General features: G+C 38.6%; 3 protein-coding genes and 1 long non-coding RNA gene across 6 annotated transcripts; 3 read left to right on the top strand and 1 right to left on the bottom strand.

Moving 5' to 3' along the window:
• Window positions 1–12,535: 12,535 nt before the first annotated feature.
• On the top strand, window positions 12,536–14,632 carry LOC129770343 (PHD finger protein 7-like). Its single transcript, XM_055773091.1, has 3 exons — window positions 12,536–12,818; window positions 12,876–13,335; window positions 13,392–14,632. The coding sequence occupies exons 1-3, from the start codon at window positions 12,660–12,662 to the stop codon at window positions 14,360–14,362; spliced, it is 1,590 nt and encodes a 529-aa protein (XP_055629066.1). The 5' UTR covers window positions 12,536–12,659; the 3' UTR covers window positions 14,363–14,632.
• On the top strand, window positions 14,493–15,513 carry LOC129770345 (dynein regulatory complex protein 8). 3 transcript variants are annotated; one of them, XM_055773095.1, is made up of 5 exons: window positions 14,493–14,632; window positions 14,697–14,813; window positions 14,870–14,993; window positions 15,056–15,266; window positions 15,451–15,513. In XM_055773095.1, exons 1-5 carry the CDS (start codon window positions 14,611–14,613, stop codon window positions 15,460–15,462), a joined length of 486 nt encoding a protein of 161 aa, XP_055629070.1. In that variant the 5' UTR covers window positions 14,493–14,610; the 3' UTR covers window positions 15,463–15,513. The 3 variants fall into 3 exon arrangements, with proteins under 3 accessions (XP_055629070.1, XP_055629068.1, XP_055629069.1); XM_055773093.1 differs by having other exon boundaries at window positions 15,331–15,457; XM_055773094.1 differs by lacking the exon at window positions 15,451–15,513 and having other exon boundaries at window positions 15,056–15,342.
• Window positions 15,493–17,239, bottom strand: LOC129770344 (INO80 complex subunit B). The gene is made up of 2 exons (XM_055773092.1): window positions 16,510–17,239; window positions 15,493–16,454 (listed from the first exon to the last, which is right to left on the bottom strand). Exons 1-2 carry the CDS (start codon window positions 16,544–16,546, stop codon window positions 15,508–15,510), a joined length of 984 nt encoding a protein of 327 aa, XP_055629067.1. The 5' UTR covers window positions 16,547–17,239; the 3' UTR covers window positions 15,493–15,507.
• A 432-nt stretch (window positions 17,240–17,671) lies between these two features.
• LOC129770438 (uncharacterized) lies at window positions 17,672–19,149 on the top strand. Its single transcript, XR_008742114.1, has 3 exons — window positions 17,672–17,907; window positions 17,965–18,871; window positions 18,922–19,149. It is a non-coding gene; the product is annotated as an uncharacterized LOC129770438 (long non-coding RNA).
• The last annotated feature ends 197 nt before the right edge of the window (window positions 19,150–19,346 follow it).

The following is a 19,346-nucleotide window of genomic DNA, read 5'->3' as shown; positions in this document are numbered from 1 at the left end:
GGGTTTCTCGTGACTTCGTACCCAAACTGGATAATATAATTACCGCGATCCCTTAATATTCCCTAAATACAAATATTATATAAGTATGGCCTTCAATCGTGATATCTACATGAACTACCTTTCAGCGTATTTATATATATAGTACAAAGCTAGATTAGATTGCACAGAGTTTATCAAGTGAGTAGAGATAACGTTTCTTCAGGATAGTTCAACTTGCATTGTCCTTTTCCGATCAAAAGAAGAAGAAGTTGAGCTGTTTTAGGAAACGTCAAAAAAGGCTTTTCAAGAACCTGAACAAGGTGGATCTCAAAGCTCTCGCAGTTCAAACGTCAGCGCGTTGCTTCTCATCAGGGATGTACGCAACAGTAACTAATTTTATGAACAAATGAAAAGTCAAAAAAAATACCGCAGGACTTTTTTGACAGCCTAATATTATTGTGGGACGAAAATGAATTCGTCGGCCATGGAAGTCGTGGGATAGGTATCTCCTATCGGCCATGCAAATGTAATCGTGGGACAAATAAGATTTCGTTGGCCATGGAAGTCGTGGGATAGGTATTACCTATTGGCCATGCAATATATTATCGTGGGACGAAAATGAATTCATCGGCCATGGAAGTCGTGGGATAGGTATCTCCTATCGGCCATACAAAACGTAATCGTGGGACGTATAAGATTTCGTTGGCCATGAATGTTGTGGGATAGGTGTTACCTATTGGCCATGCAATATGTTATCGTGGGACGAAAATGAATTCATCGGCCATGGATTCATGGGATAGGTATCTCCTATTGGCCATGCAATATGTAATCGTGGGACGAAAATGAATTCGTTCACCATGGAAGTCGTGGGATAGGTATCTCCTATCGACCGTACAAATGTAATCGTGGGACGAATAAGATTTCGTTGGCCATGGAAGTTGTGGGATAGGTATTACCTATTGGCCATGCAATATATTATCGTGGGACGAAAATGAATTCGTCGGCCATGGAAGTCGTGGGATAGGTATCTCCTATCGGTCATGCAAAATGTAATCGTGGGACGAATAAGATTTCGTTGGCCATGAAAGTCGTGGGATAGGTATTACCTATTGGCCATGCGATATATTATCGTGGGACGAAAATGAATTCGTCGGCCATGGAAGTCGTGGGATAGGTATCTCCTATCGGTCATGAAAAACGTAATCGTGGTACGTATAAGATTTCGTTGGCCATGAAAGTTGTGGGATAGATGTTACCTATTGGCCATGCAGTATGTAATCGTGGGACGAAAATGAATTCGTCGGCCATGGAATAGTTAGGTAAGGGATAGGTATCACCTATCGACCATGCGTTAAAATAAATGAAATGAAAATATCCAGGATTAAAGCGTGGGAGAAAGAAATTTTATTGTTATAACGTTCAAAATAATTTCGTTAGAAGAAAAACAAACGTTGGAACTAATTTTGTAATATCCTTCGATTTTTCTAATGGAAAACTGTTGGAGAGTTCGACTAAAATGAGAAAACGGATCGAGACTTCGTTACTTAGTTGGATTCGGTCCCGTCGATGGGAAGTATGAGCAGTGTCAACTTACGAGTTTGTTCCGAGAACGATGTGATATTGACGTGATTAGTGGATCACAGTTAGTGTTCGAAAGGTTCCAAAGGGTCATATGAAGAATGCGAGGCTAAGAGTAGGTAGAAACAGAGAAAATTTACGGCGAAGAACAGAGTAAGGAACGGTTTGTGGTAGAATAGGAACAGTGATATCGTTCGGGAGATGGGGAAGCAAGTGTTCATGTTTCGGAAGGCCGATCTTCTGCTTCCGAATGATCGTAGGAACAGCGGGAACTTCCGAACGACCGAAGCATATTATTATCGATGCACCGAAGTGCTTAGAGAAGAACCAATCGAATCTGGTGTTGTCAAGAATGATTATGATCAGAGATTTATATCAGGGCGTAAAAGTTTTTACCCATCTGTGAGTTGGTGGTTCCGTACGAACGAGAGCATGATGGGTGCACCCAATGTGGTCACGGATGTTGGAAGCAAGGCGGAGCACAGTCTGGTAGCCTGCGTAAGAGGGATATATGATAACGCGTATGCTAGATCACTGAGTGGCTTGCATGAGAGGTTCAAAAATACGCCTAAAAAGCTGCACGAACACAGTGCGGGGCACATTCTCGTACGCCTGCATGACGGTCTCGTGCTTGCTAAACGGTAAAGAGGTAAGAATGATCGCATAAATGCTGCATGCAATGCACTCACCAAATGGTGGAACGCAAGGCGAAGCTTTATCGAAAGCCTGCATGCATTTGTTATCCGAGTGATCTGTGTATGATAGCGCATCATGGGCGTAGTTGCTCCATGTGAGCACATGCACGACACAATGTATACCGGATATAGCAACCAGCGCATGATGAGGCCTCTCTTCTGTGTGGAAAGCATTAAGGGGATATTGGTGATGCTATTCATCATCTTGTCAGACACTTAGGAAGCGATTGCCCTTTGAGGGTAAGAACTTGGAAACAACCTGATACTTTGAGTGGAATAAAATTGATTCAATTGATTGTGTTCAAGTAAGGAAATTTATTTGAGTTTCAATACCTTCCAAGTTTCAATGAATTAATGAATATTGCCAACTGTATAGGTTCAGATTATTGTTTAAAGCCTAATTAATTGGTTCATTATATTTATCAGTAGTATAGAGGCGGGGGATAATGTAGGAGATGAGATGAAGATAAGAGAAGAAATTCTTGAATAATTAAAATAGGTATATGTATATGTAAATATAAATCGATTATAAAATCCTTGTGTTTCATCTGCTCATGGTGTATGGTAAAGCTTTGACTCTGTGTGAAAGTTAATTCATGAACTACGCATACACACGAGCAAGACGTGAGAATATTCCTCCACAAACAAGGAGAGGAAAATAAAATAAGAGCGAAAAGAACCAGCGTTGCCAAATGTCTTTTACAATAATCCAGATGCATGAGAAGTATAAATAAGAAAATTGGGAAACACTGGCACCATTGGTCCGAAAGTGTATACGAAAAATGAGCAATTACCGGATATCTCTTTGGCTGATGCATATCACTAGTTCGATGGAACGTCAGTCTCTAGAGTAAAGTTAAAAGAAACGGTCGCTTAATTTTAACGATTCCAAAACGGAAACACGACATAGGTTACGTTCGATTGCTTCAAAGTTTGTCTTATTATATTCCGGTACTTCTTCATACTCCCAGTCAATGGGCAATTATCTGTTACGTATAAAAAATTAGATTCAATCGCCGTGTGAAATTTTTCATTTCCAAAGAAGCGTCATGGACTCATTCACACAAAAATCGTCGGTGATGTTAGTGAACGACTTAATAATAATTTTGAAAATTTTAAACATTATTTATTTTGTTTGAATCGAGATGTGCAATTTTGTCAAATATAAATTTTAGGGTTTTTCCCCGACGACTGGAAGAAGAATGCATTAATTATCATTATTTTGGTTCTAGTTTTTCTGCAATTCGATTTGCCGTCTGAAAAATAATTCATTCGACTTTTTTGTATACATCTTCAAGTGGGAAATACACAGAAGCAAATATGAAGTACAACCAGTGTTACAACCACTGGGCACTAACGACGGTCGGCTTACCGATGTGATGCGAGGAACCTTGCGCCGAAATGTCAAGTAATGCAATGACTGGCAGATGTGGACAGAGAGAGAGGAATTGTTCTATTCAGGGGTTAGACATCAATTGAATATAGGCTACCCAAATTCAAAATCAATATGGCGTCATTTGTTTATCAACATATCATTTACGAGGATTGAAATCGAAAAATGCGCTGCTTTATTCTAACTGCATGAGCGATTTTCATATTTCGGTTTCACATGGAGGTGTTCACATTTAACATGGAGTTTAAAGTTAGCCACTATTCGACTATATAACCGGACCGAGTTGTAAACAACAGTAATTGATTGAACCAAAATGTCAGTAAACCGCAGCAATATTGGGTACACTGGCAATATGAGGGATTTGACGTTTTAGTCGTACCCCTGGTTCTATTAAAAAGTGACATGCAAAAAAAGAAACGTGCTTACTAAATCTAAAGTTATATTTCCTAAAGTATATGCGATATCTTCTTAAAACTAGCTTACAATAACCTTATCCTATTGATTATATTAAAAGCTACTGCTGAACATTAAAATTGTTATACAACTAGCATAAACTGAATTTATGTAAGTGAACCTTAAAATCAACCATTCTCCACTTTACTAATGATCGAAATTAGTAGCACATTCATCATCGCGGTCGCAGGATCTGATCATTGTACGGTGCACTTGAAACTAATTTTGTAAGTTCTTGAAATATGATACTGTTTGTTCATTGAAATAAAAATATTATTTACAGTTTGAGCTGATTAAACCAAACGAGCTGCTACAAAATTTAGTTGTTCTACTGTATATCCGAATAACCAGCTATTCATAATTTTGCCCGTACATTGGGATATTTGAGAGAAGATCAATTGTCGAATTCAGAGGGAATCAATAAACGTAAGTGAAATTAATTGTACCTTTAAAGTATTCAAAAAAGTACGTTTCTACATCAGGAATTAAATATTACTTTTTCGTGGAAAAAAAGAAGTTTTCATTAATTTGGAACTTGTTTCCTGAGCTCCGAACTAAAGGATCGTCTCCTACGTTTCGAAATAACCAGGTAATCGTAGGAAAATAGATTACCTTGCGAGAGGCCGCCATCTTCGAGGGCAGATCGGCGGCCGACTTGGACAGTGTCACATCGGCGACCGGTTTGTTTTCCTCGTTAGATGGAGACTTTGCCCATACACTGAGAAAAATAATTAGTGTATATCACAATTTTTTTAGTTATTAATATCAATTCGTTAGTCATTTTCTACCGTACTAATTATTCGTATATTTTGCGCGAGTAAATTGGTAAATACAAATGTCAAAACATGTACCAGAATATCGCCCCAATTTCGGTCCTGCTTTCGGGATTTCGTGTCAATGCCCAATTTATTTTTATCGGGTTGAAATCGTATTGTTGTTAAATTTTCAGTTCTTGCAATAATGACTATAAAAAGATTATAAAGGGTGTGTCACATCAAATTGCATCACGGAAAAAACGCTGTAGAAATTTAATTTTTAGGAATTATATCTTTAGCTTTCGCTTATAATCAGATAAGAGTGTATAGATCACGTTGGCCATGCTTCACTGTCAATTTTTCGTAAATTTGGAAAAATGTCGTCGAACGAAAAAGAGCGTCGTGAATTAATCCTGTGCACTTATTTCGAGAATCCGGAGTTGTCACATCGGGACATCGGTAAGATGCTGGGAATCGTCCAATCCACGGTCAGCAGAGTACTAAAACGATACTTCGAGAACCTAACCATCGACCGGAAGGTGAAGAACGGCAAAAATGGATGCTCCGTCAGTGAAAAAGATCACAAGCGCGTAGTTAAGCAGTTTAGACGTGATCCGAGAAGTTCGGTCCGGGATGTCGCCAATAAGCTGAATTTGTCAAGTTCATTCATCCAGCGGAACAAGCAGCGGGAGGGCCTGCGTACATACAAGGTTCAGAAGGCTCCTAACCGCGACGAAAGGCAAAACATGGTGGGGAAGACGCGAGCCCGGAAGCTGTACACCGAAATGCTGACGAAGCCGCATTGCCTGGTAATGGACGACGAAACCTACGTCAAAGCGGACTTTTGTCAGCTGCCGGGCCTGTTGTTCTTCTCCGCAGAGGACAAATTCAGCGTTCCGGAGGAGATTCGCAAGCAGAAACTATCCAAATTTGCCAAAAAGTACATGGTGTGGCAAGCGATCTGCTCTTGCGAAAAGCGGAGCGCCCCCTTCGTGATGACCGGCACGCTCGGAGAATTTTGCTGCTGGATGATTGACATGTTGGTAATGGATATCTGCATTAGAATTTTGTTGCCGATGCCGTCGAAAGAGTTTGTTTAGTACAACAATCGGATGACGTTCGCTGGCGCAATATTTGTACAATGACAATGACCCAGCGCCCGGAGGCTCTTCAATCTAAAACGGAAACAAAAGGGCAGTTTTGGTCTCGCTGGATCCGAGGGAATGATAAGTACTTCCGAAATTTGTCTAGTCTAAGTGTATTTGCCAACAATTTCACAACCGACGGGTCTAGAAATACACTTCCTTTCGAGGTCAAAGTTGAGTTGAATAAGCGCCATTACAAATGGTGCCACCTCGGAAACTCATTTACTTCGTTTGGAAACACCACTGCTACTCAGCGACATAATAGCGTTTCTTCCGATGTATGTATTCGGTGTGGCTCTACCTTTCCTTTCCGGCGAAAATAACTTCGCGATCGAAAAGAAATATAAATGGATAATTATATTTTAAATAAAAAAAACTGCTTACCTCCGAATTGCATCACTTTCAAAAGTAGAGATGGACAAACCGTTCACGAACGGTACGAAAGATCTAGTTCGCTAAAAACAGGAAGTGGGTTATATCTATGGTATAACCGCAAGGGTGACGTAGGACTATCGTTGATTTAGAGATTATTTGTTTGAAGTTGAATCTGAATGAATGAATATTTGGAGAACTTCGAAAACGAGAGCGTTACGTTGGAGGCACAAGGTTTTATGCATCCAATATTGGATACAGAAATATCCTACTGATGGGGAAGAATAATCTTCAGAAGCTATCCTGTTAATTGCGATTGATTGAAAAATCGCAAAACCAATTGTATTTGGTCACAGTGTTACATGGATAGAAAACATTTAAATAAACTTTTTCACATGAATTTAATTTTAAATTCCCAGAGGAACTGGCAGATTATTTTCAGTAACGATTAGATATTTCCACATTTTCCTCGATACTGGAAGCCCACCAGTGGTTAATGCTAACTCGATAACCATCTGTTAATAGCACTTGATTGAAACATATTTGTTCACAGTGTTACATGGATAGAAAACATTTAAATAAACTCTTTCACATGAATGTAATTTTAAATTCCCAGAGGAACTGGCAGATTATTTTCAGTAACGATTAGATATTTCCACATTTTCCTCGATACTGGAAGCCCACCAGTGGTCAATGCTAACTCGATAACCATCTGTTAATAGCACTTGATTGAAACATATTTGGTCACAGTGTTACATGGATAGAAAACATCAAAATAAACTCTTTCACATGAATGTATTTTAAATTCCCAGAGGAACTGGCAGATTATTTTCAGTAACGATTAGATATTTCCACATTTTCCTCGATACTGGAAGCCCACCAGTGGTTAATGCTAACTCGATAACCATCTGTTAATAGCACTTGATTGAAACATATTTGTTCACAGTGTTACATGGATAGAAAACATTTAAATAAACTCTTTCACATGAATGTAATTTTAAATTCCCAGAGGAACTGGCAGATTATTTTCAGTAACGATTAGATATTTCCACATTTTCCTCGATACTGGAAGCCCACCAGTGGTCAATGCTAACTCGATAACCATCTGTTAATAGCACTTGATTGAAACATATTTGTTCACAGTGTTACATGGATAGAAAACATTTAAATAAACTCTTTCACATGAATGTAATTTTAAATTCCCAGAGGAACTGGCAGATTATTTTCAGTAACGATTAGATATTTCCACATTTTCCTCGATACTGGAAGCCCACCAGTGGTTAATGCTAACTCGATAACCATCTGTTAATAGCACTTGATTGAAACATATTTGGTCACAATGTTACATGGATAGAAAACATTTAAATAAACTCGTTCACATGAATGTAATTTTAAATTCCCAGAGGAACTGGCAGATTATTTTCCGGATCTTTCTCGATGCTGAACGGCATCCAAACGGAAAGAATTCCGTGCGTGTATGTGTGTGTGTAGCGGCTGCTTCGATGGTCACCTTCTCTTCTCCCGAAGGATCGGCTACTCTGTGCTCCCTCACAGTTTCAAACAAACTGCTCGCGTTTCAGGGCAGATCTCGATCCTTCGCCGTCCAGCACCCTAAGCAACGATGTTGTCTTGTCGATGTCCTCACGAAAAATGAATGCGTCTCACCACCAGAATATCGCTTAAGTATGCTTTTTGTGCGTGATTGAATCGAGAGAAGGCGTGGTTTACGATGGCAATTTGGAAGGCAAACTAGAGGGGAATGATCTTTCTGAGCTCGGAACTTTCGGCTACTGAGCAATAATCGATTGCGGGCGCATACAATATTGGATACGGAAATATCCTACTGAAGGAGAAGAATAATCTTCAGAAGCTATCCTGTTAATTGCGATTGATTGAAAAATCACAAAACCAAATGTATTTGGTCACAGTGTTACATGGATAGAAAACATCAAAATAAACTCTTTCACATGAATGTATTTTTAAATTCCCAGAGGAACTGGCAGATTATTTTCAGTAACGATTAGATATTTCCACATTTTCCTCGATACTGGAAGCCCACCAGTGGTTAATGCTAACTCGATAACCATCTGTTAATAGCACTTGATTGAAACATATTTGTTCACGGTGTTACATGGATAGAAAACATCAAAATAAACTCCTTCACATGAATGTATTTTAAATTCCCAGAGGAACTGGCAGATTATTTTCCGGATCTTTCTCGATGCTGAATGGCATCCAAACGGAAAGAATTCCGCGCGTGTATGTGTGTGTGTGTGTAGCGGCTGCTTCGAGGTCTTCCCGGGGAACCGTTTGTGGCATCACTCTCCTCCTGATTGATTCCCTTCTGGCCTAAGGTGCACAAACAGGCTCTTGGTGACACCGTTCATCCGCGCTTTCATGATAAATGAAGAGCTTCACCACAACAGTGACAACATGCTCCAATTAGAACTGAGTGGATTTCCGAGCGGCGCTCGCTTATATACCGATTGGTGATTTCAATAGCCTGTTTTGAAAGCAAATTTAAGACTATTGAAACAAGTTTTTGGAACAGAAAGTAACAAGTATAGAACGCGTAGACATTTTATCTTTCGAATGAAGTGTTTATCATACCATTTCGTTCAGTTGTTTTGGAGCTATTAACACTCAAAATCTCGGTCTCCGGCGTAACGCTTTCGTTTTCGAAACTTTGATTTTACACCCCGGTATAGAAAGGAAAGACGTAGTCCTACGTCAAAAGAGTGAACGAACGGTCGCTCTTTTTTAAAGAACGGTAGTGTATGTATGGAAAAGAACTGTTTGAGAACGAAGTGTTTGCGGGCGAACTGTTTGCGAAGAAACGAATGCAGCTGAACTGATTTGCGCTGGACGGAATAAATAAATAGAACGAGAACGCTTGTAAGAAAAATAAAACAATATTGTTATTCATGAGCAAAATTCATGTAATGCAGGATTTATTTTGTTGGTGTATACTCAATTTTGGGTTAAAAATAAAATTTTATTTTTAAAGGAAAAGCTATGTATTTTCAATTTCATGTGTTTTTTCAATTCCGCGTAACATTCATATACTTCCTGATTATCAGAAAAAAATCTGAATAAGGTAAACATAAAATCTTCTAGTGAGGGCAAGTTGAGAAAAAATTTTTTTCGTTGCTTTCAATCCATTATTTGGCCTATTGCGTGTACGTTTAATCGTAATTGTTCGGATGATTGATTGTTAGCTAAAATGCTGGATTTTGGACTCTGAATGAACCGTTATGAAACATGATCTTACATAGATCCTGTATTTCGTCCTAACAGAAAATATGAAAAATTGCATATATTCTGTGCGCATCAAATTATCACATATATTATAGTCGGCCGATAAACGTACTTTCACATACAATTTGCTACTTTTAAAGAAGCAGCTTATCTTTCTCCACCAAATTTCAAAAATATAAATCCTATGCGAATTAAAAAAATCTATCCAATTCAACGATATCAATGAATAGCTGTCTATTGATGTTGGGTTCCAGCAATTATTCTATGTTGTTTTTAATACCGCTGAACGAAAGAGAGAAAGAACGGTTAAAAGGAACTAATTCTCTTAAATGAACAGTTAGTGACTGAACCGTTCATCAAAATGAACCGTTTTGCCCATCTCAGTTCAAAAGGGAAATAGCGACTGCGAGCTGTTTTGGTAAAATGTACTAAAAATGCATTTCCCAATTTATACATTCTACCGATTTGTCGACTACTAAAGAATGGTAGTTCCAGTTTCGAATTATTTCTTCTACACTGGAGAAATAGTTTAGTAAAAGCAGCTACCAAATCTTTAGTAGCAAAAACATTGGTAAAATATACACATTTTTTGTAAATATTACTAGAATTGCGTAAAAAAGATGTCAGACGCAATGAAAGTTCCTACCAGGAATTCGTATATTTTACTTCATACCATTAGTAAGTTTGTTTTTATTGTCATACCTAACAACTGTGATGTGCGCACTTTGTCTTTTGTCTTTTGGAGACGAAGCGATTCGGAGGTAAGCACTTTGTTTTTATTGAATTCAATTATGTATTCATCTCCCCCGAGAATTTGTTTTCATATTTTCGGCGGGGAAAATATCACAAGAAATTTTGATCCATATTATCTTAATTGACCTAATACCATTTTTTTCTTTTTTAGTTGGCCTTAAAATTATATGCAGTACAATCATTCATCATAAACAAATCGGAGATAAGTATTCGTTTTTTTACATCATTACATCAGTCACCTCGGTCGGGAAACTATTTTCATATTCCCGCCAAGGATAAACATCAGTTATATTCTATACATTACAACACTATTGACCTTTTTCCTTGTCTTTACAGCTGGCATGATCCCAGACTCGTAATACTTGTTTACCAAAAACTATCCGAGCTATGGGATTAAAGGTAACGGCGAGTTTGTCGCTAAGATTGGAATCTTTCTTCAACACATCATCGACCGTAAAAAACTTAAGGTGAACATACATAATTTATTGCATTTTTAATATCATTAACATATGTATTTCTTTTCTTCATAGGGACACGAGAGAACAAAATACGGATGAAACGTGCTATTTCTACCGTCACTCTGCTAATCAGCTAATGCAAATCAGAGCGATGCAGCAGGAAGAGGAACGGGAACTTGCTTTGGAAATGCTCATCAAATTGAGGTGGTTGAGGCTGCGATTGAAATTTGCCTCTTGTACGCAGTTTATAGAATGATTCCAACGAGAATTATTGATGTTGTTTATAGAATAAGTTATTAGTATAATGCATTCTAAGTAAGTAGAATTAAACGCAATTGAATACAATTTTTTAAATTAAAAATAATTATTAAAAAATATTGTCATTATCCCTGATCTCACAAATATGAAGCAAAATTTTCACTGTTATTGCACCAATGTTGGACCAACAATTTGTAGTTTGTTTGACATGTGTGTCTACCATTCTTTTTTTGTAACATGTACCAATGATTAGTAGGGTAGAAAATGACTAGAGAATTGGTAACATGTACCAAAAATTTCGTCATATTTACTAAATTTTCCTCTCAGTGTAGTGTATATTGACCTCAGAATAAATTTCATTACAAAAAATAAATTCATTAAGGCTGATTTAGACGATGCCAGTCAGCGCTCTAGTTGAAGTATCCAGTGAACAGAGAACAGACAATCTGTTCAAGTTACTTGTACCAGTATCGAACAAGTTATTGGCCTCTAACCCGAACAGAGTGTCTGTTCTCTATTCACTGGATACTTCAACTAGAGCGCTGACTGTCATCGTCTAAATCAGCCTTTATGAATATTGTGCTCCAGTGAGGTTAATCCGCGTTGACGGCATTGAGTTTCGTATTACGAAATGGGGGAGCAGGCATGACAATATGGGTTTGCAAAAGACATAAACGTGCTTTTAAAATAAAAATTATGAATGAAAATTATTTTTACCAAACCAAATTAGTACTCTAGGTAAACTAAAATCACTTTTGCTTGCAAGTAGTAAAAAAATATCATACACAAATTGTGTTTAAAGATAATTTTGTATTATAATGGCAAGTTTTGGTGAGAATATCTGAAAACTGATAGAAAATAGTTTAAATTGGGGTCAGAACAGCGTACTTATAGAAGGCAAATAACGCAAAGAAAAAAATTTCATTCAAATTTTAGCAATTTAAAACTGCCTTAGGGTCGACTAATCTGATAGAGAATAGTTGACCTCATACAAACTAATATCGTATCCAGATGTCGACACCATTCCGCCGTCAACGCGAATACCAAGACGGGTCTATGGTACTAGGTGAGGCCATTTCGTCACTAAGTTGGTTAGGGGAGCGGTATATGAAAACAGTACGGAAGAAAGCAGAAGGGGAATTATTTGCGTGAAAGAGACAGACTGATCACGAGCGAGCTTCGCCACTAGCGTATTGTGTATTGTTTACAAACAAAACACAGTAGACTTCCAAGATGGCTGAAGAGTCGTTTTAGCAAGTTGGCCCACCTTAGGATATACTTCTAGGCGCCTTGGTTAATACGTAAGTATCAAAATCTCTCTCCCAATTCAAGTAAACAAACTCCCTCGCTTTCTGTCATATTGTTCACATATACCGCTTCACTCGATTATATGGTCCACCTATAACAATAACTTTTGGCATAAAGTCAAATTTGAAGCGTCGAATAACATTTGTATTTTGTTGACATATGAAAACGAATAATATCGAAAATATATTTGTTAATGATTACCACTGATCAAGATTGGTTTTATAAGATATTTTGTACCAAACACTCTCGGAACGATGAATCTCAATGAAGATTTCTTGGAAGAAGAAGATTATTTCTATGTTGGACTTGATCGGCTCCGCTTCATCTGCTGTCGTTGCTGTTCACGCTATACGCCGTTTCTTTTCCATCTACCTCCAAGCGAGGATCTTGCAAATTTTGCGGGTGGACTCCAGGTTGGTTATTTCAAAATATTGTGATTTGATTCACTATTACTGCTGATTTGATTGTAGAAAGATCAACTGACGTTCTGCCCTGGGTGCCTGCCACAAGCAAAACAGTTATTAAACTTTTATTCAGTAGCAGATGAGAGCGCCGTACTCAACTTTCGTCTTATCGAGCTAATGAAAGGATTTGAGTATTCAAATCCTTACTTTCGCAAATATGCACGACTACCGCGGTTGTTAATAACGATCGATTCTAATGCAAATTCGGTTAATTTTAATGACCTTGAATGTTTAGAACCATCCTTAAGATTAGAAAAACTGCAACACCTACTCCCTCAAATTCACCGTACCGATAACATGAAATATTCGGGATTACAAGAAATATTGGATGTGCTTACTGTTAAAAGCAGAGAAATTCGAGACTTCTACAATGAACAAAAAATAGTACCGGCATCTACATCCACCATTCAGAATACAATCTGTACCTATTCTAATGATGCAACTCAGGACATGGAAGAGAGCAGCAGTAAGATTTTTATGATACCACCTAACTATATTTTTTAACCTTTCTTGCATCTGCAGAGCACTCTGAATCTCAAAATAATAATGAATCAACACAAGTACTTGAACCCGGCCCGACATCATATATCGCAGCGGATTCACGTTTCAAATTAACCGTCCTCAGTTCGGATGCGACGCACGTTTGCGATATTTGTTTGTTGTCTGAGAAAAACAGTTTAAAGTACGGCGAGTTTATAGAAAAGCAACAGCAAAAACGAACACTCCGATGTCATTATTTTTGTCTTCTATCCGGTACATATATATCCCAGAAAGGAGGGGATAAAGCAGGAATTCTCGGCTTTCTACTGAAAGACATTAACGATTCATTCAAAATGTATCGTGATAAGATTTGCAGTTATTGCAACTGTCGCTCAGCTGCCATCAAATGCTGTGAAACAAATTGCGAACGTTGGTTTCACTATATATGCGGATACAAAAACAATTGCTTGACGCAGTTCGTGGGAGCCTTCGTTTCATACTGCCATGAACATCATCCTGTTCGTCACGATGAACCACACGAAGAAGATGATTTGTGCTGGATTTGCTGGGAAGCGATGGATATTGATAATCCTATATCGAGTATTCGGTCGATTTGTGAACCAAACAGTAAAGAAGCCTCACAACCCGATATTGCGTGGTATCATCGAGAGTGTTTACAGCGGTTCGCATTTGAGGCTGGTTATTACTTCAAGTGTCCCAACTGTTTCGACAAGAGCTTCGCGGACCATGCGAGACTGCACGGAGTTTTTGTGCCATTGCGCGACGCAAGTTGGGAGTTAGAGCAGGGTGCCTTCAAGAATATTCACAAACGCAACTGCACTGCTGAAGATTGCAAATTGGCAAATGCTAGAATTGGTCGAAAACGTACCCAACTGGTGGGATGTAAGGCATGCGGTGGGGGAACTATGCACATGGAATGCGCCGGGGTGGACGACCCGAATGAATTTATATGCGCGGAATGTATGGATGCTACGTTCATTAAACTGTTTTAGTTGAACGATCTTGTTATTGAATTCATTATGAAACAAAAGGGGAAACCCTCAGAGAAAAACTCCTTCAGAAACATCAGTTTTAATATGACAGAGACAAAGCAACCTAAGGCTAAAAACCTCTTCGATAAAAAAAAGAATTCGCCCAGCTCAATAGACCAAGTATTCACTGGTTGCCGTTGACAACCAATGTTTTTGTTAAATCAAATTTTTCGCCCTGTTATACCCAATAAAAGAAAATCGAGGAAAGTATGGCTGATTTAGATTACCCTGGTAAATTATTAATAATATGATATATGTGTTAATTACTAGATTTTTCATAATTATTAACCAACAGAAATAAATCCGGCTAACGAGCTAGAGAAACGTGTAGCTGATGCATTCTTGATATTCGATCATCATGGCAATAAAACAGTTGACGTTCGCGAAATCGGAACAATTTTGAGATTTTTAGGTTTTATACCAAATGCATATCTCTTTTCACCAATAAATAATTTTATTCATCCACAGGATGTGTCCCAACGGAAGCGGATGTGAACGAGGTTATTTCCGCAACTGAATTTGAAGATTCTAATGGAACAGTTCATCTGTCCAAGTTTCTACCTTATGTTAGCCAACTAATTGCAGAGCATAAGTTCGAAAATTTATCGATAACACATAGTTTGATTCCTAGATTATTCTACATTTTATTCACAGATTAGAACCTGCACCTCCCGAAAAACTGCTGAAGGCATTTCATGTACTGGATCAAGAACGTAAGGGCTTTGTGGATCGTGAATACATGACGAAATTGATCACGGAGGAGGGAGAACCGTTCACGGCAGAAGAGCTCGAAGAAATGATGGCAGTTGCAGTCGATATGTCTACTGATAAGATTCCCTATGAAAATTACTTAAATCAGTTATTGGTAAGAATTTTTCTATCTTATTCCTGCAATTTTAAGATTCACGCATTAAATATCGAAACATTAGTATGAACCTCAAGACTCCATTTACGTTCTGGCTGATCAATTCAAAAATCAAATGAGACGAAAAACTATTTTCAAATTTTACAGAAGATAATGTTGACAAGTATATATATATATATTGCAGGTTGACTTCTAAACGGATTTACTGTGGGGTACAAAAGAACATAAAACTTTGATAAAATCAACAAATGATGTGTTTTATTGAATCAACATTCATTTTGTAACACCGATAGCTACAAAGTGGAATGTTAGTTTTCGAACAATTATAACGCTTCACATTCGTGCAATTCGGCATTCCACACAGAATAGGTTTCGGGGGATCTTTTGCTTTCTTAGGTTGCAAAGGAAATTCCATATTCGGTGGCAGCGAAATTGTGGATCCTTCCAAAGTGTTCTTGTAAGTTATAACCGGATGTTGCGCCTTCACCGGGCGGTTCTTTATGGCTTTCACCGACTTTGAATCCTGTTTTTTCAACAATCGTTCCATCGTTTTCTTCTTGTCCTTCTCCCTTTTTTCATCAGCGAGCTGTTTGCGTTTTTGTGACTTCAGCTGGGCTTTCTGGATTGCTTCGGCCGTCATAACTTTTTCCTTGTATCCAGTCGGTAACGCCATCAACATTTCTGTCGCTGAACTTGTTGTGTCCTTATCGGTATTTCTCTCGTACATTGCCCTCTGGCGAGCAGTCATCAATTTTGGATCCTTTGGTTTGATCTTTTTGAGCTCATCGTCAACTTCTTCGAGTTTGCCCGACTCAATTGCATCGAGCCACCGCTCTTCTTCGCTAGATGTGCCGCTGTCTTTACCTTTGCCTTTCTTTTTCTTGGATTTTGCTATAGACGATCCCTTAGCTGGTGGAGTGTTTTTCGCTGGAGTTGCTGGCGAGGGAGGCACCGCATTTGTTATGGTCGAACTGAGCGATTCTTGTTCGGGTTCCGCTTCTACTCCTGAAATTATTTCTGGTTCCGGATCTGCTTCCATGTACTCAATTTCTTCCACAATTTCAACTGTTTGGTCCACTTCGTTTGGTACAAAATCATATGTCGGAACGGAGAGTTGCGATTGAGATTTACTTTTCTTGTGTTTTTTGTGCTTTTTATGTTTCTTGTGTGCAAATCCATAGCCATCATCTTCAAGATAAATGAAGAAATAGTAAGTTTACCTATATTTTAACCAGATTTTTACCTTCACGTTCAACATTGGAATCCTTTTTCTTTCCCATACTTGCACTGTAAAATCAAGAACTATCTGACCAGAATTGTAGCAAAATATTAGAATCACTAATTTAATTGATTCAATTGGATCATTTTTGTTTACATGTTTACCACTAAGTCCTAGTGCACACTTCATACCAAGGCGCTTGTATAAATGTATAACAGGTGAAGCAACATCATCACTTCAATAAGAAGGGGATTACGGTTTGTGGAGCGGGGGTTGTTTGTTTTGTTATTGCTAGGATACGCCATTTTTGCATTTTCACATGCGAGAGTAGTGGATGAACTGGATGAGAATGAAATTCTACAAAATCATCCCGTCTTTTTCACATAAATTCGCGAAAGCCGAACAAAGTAGGCATCGTTCGAATAAGCGTCGCAGCAGTTTGTAGAGAGCCGCCGGCAGCGTTCTGATGCTGTTTGTAAACAATACCGACAGCAATTCCAATATGGCTGAAAGTGCATTTCATATGATTGTTTCACCTGGTATATATAGAGGCGCCTTGCTTCATACCAAGGTATCTGATGAAGCCTGGTTTAGAGTTCCCGTGAACGTGAACATGAACAAACACTTTTTTGTTAATAATTCATCAGTCCAGAAATAAAACGAGAGGAAAACACCTTCAAACGATAGGTAGAAACATTTTCTAGTTGATAAAAGTAGATTATTTCAATGTTTCACAACGATTCTGAATTTCCACCGTGGAATCGAGTCTCGATTGTGTAGATTCTACACTGACAATCAGGGATGCCAGGTTTGAAGACATGTCTTCATTTTGAAGACATTTGACTTACTGTGAAGACATTTGATTTTGTGAAGACATTTCGAAGACATTATGAAATAAGTGAAAACATTTCAGTATGATGGCGTACGTGAATTTTTGAGAGATATTCGCCCTTATTCTCATTTACGGCCGTATCCGTATATTGATTCGTCGGATACGATACGTCGTCAAAGAAAAAGCTATCCTCATTTACGGCCGTATTTCTGTGTACTAGATTTGTTTGGTAAACTGTTTTATCGACATCGATGAGAGATGTTTTTTTTTATTTTTTCACTTCTGTTTTATTTTCATTTGAGATTCCTACATTGTGTACAGTTTTTGTCGGGAAAAAACGGAAATTCCCGGGTTTCTGAGTGATCCGCAGACAGTTTACTGTGCGAATGTCGATTATGACCAAGTTATTCGGGTTAATTCATAACAGCACGATTGATCCAATGTGACAACAAATCGATGATATGTGAATGGAATCCGCCGGATGATAAATGCATTAGTGTAGTCGCGTGAAATTCATGTCAGCTTGCGTGTGTAACTGCATGCGACATTTATTATATCAAAATTGAAGCAGGCAAGTCGGAGCACTAGAGGTATGAAACGGCCAATTGCACATGTTCACAATAATAACCTTCTTTTCCCTCCCTCAGCACTGTCACATTCACCCTTGAACGAAAGCTCCAGCCGTTCGGAACCATTCGACAGCGGTTTTCTCGAATGTCAACCTGAAGGAAGTAAATCATATGTGCTCACTTAATGCCGGAACGTATCCGGACAGTTCGGCTCTTGGAACCGAATATTCAGTTATTCTTGGTACAATTAATGAAATTAGGAGGCGATCTGGCGTAGTGGTAACATCCATGCCTCTCACGCAAAAGGTCACGAGTTCAATTCTCACTCCCGACATTCTTCCAAAAATGGAAGTAAAAGTGACGAACCAACCAAATGAGTTGAAAATCACTATAATACAGATATAAAAAAAATTAATGAAATTCAAAAGCTGCACATTCGAACGGTACAAATAGGAACAGGAAGCTTCTCAATAGTTTGGTGTTATAACGGTGCGAATGGATCTTCAGGACTCGAGTGGTCTGACTCCTTCGAGACAGAGCACGTGACTCAGACGACAAATGTAACTTACTCGAGCAGCATGGCAATGCTTAAGCCAGGAGCCAGCAGTGCCGAGTTTGGTCAAGAAGTTGAAATTCACAATCTACTTATCATCGATCAGAATACGTTCGAGTTGCTACATGCACATCAATTCATGCAAACGGAGTATACTATGTCACTGATTTCGGCGAAGTTGGGTAACGACTCGAATACTTATTGCATCGTCGGCACAGCACTGGTACATCAAGTGGAACCGGAACCCAAAGTAGGAAGGATTATCATCAATCACTACGCGGATGGAGCCCTCACTCAAGTTAGCGAGAAGGGAATCAAGGGCGCGTGCTATTCTCTCATTGAGTTTAACCGTCGTGTATTAGCTAGCATCAATTCAACTGTACGATTGTAACCATTTCATTAACGTGTTCTCATTATATTGTAAAACCAAGGGTAAACAAGATTAATAACTTGGATTCCTCAGAGTAATGGTTTTTTTACAGGCGACTTCATTTTGGTGGGTGATTTGATGCGATCTGTCACGCTGGAGGTAATTTCGAGGAGATCGCTCGCGACTATTAACCAAATTGGATGACAGTGATTTCCTCGGGCGGATAACAGAACAATCTATTTGTTTGCATAAAAGATGTAAGTAAGATTTCCGTAGCTCTGTTTATAATACGAACAATTTTTGTTTTTATTTGAAGGGCCGCAGCAACGGACGACGAACGATAGCAAGTACCAAAGGTTGCTCAATGCGATCTCGGTGATATGGTCAATGTATTCCGCCACGGTTCGCTCGTGATGCAAAACTTTGGTGAGCGAACGACGGCGACAACGGGTTGTGTACTATTTGGCATAGTCAGCGATGCAATTGGTCTGGTCACACAAATACCACCCGATTATTATGAATTATGAATTTCTTCGA

This window comes from Toxorhynchites rutilus, chromosome 2 (genome assembly GCF_029784135.1).
Source record: "Toxorhynchites rutilus septentrionalis strain SRP chromosome 2, ASM2978413v1, whole genome shotgun sequence".
In the NCBI taxonomy this organism is placed as follows: Eukaryota; Metazoa; Arthropoda; class Insecta; order Diptera; family Culicidae; genus Toxorhynchites; species Toxorhynchites rutilus.
The sequence above is the reverse complement of the archived record's forward strand: the minus strand, read 5'-3'. Positions and strand labels throughout refer to the sequence as shown.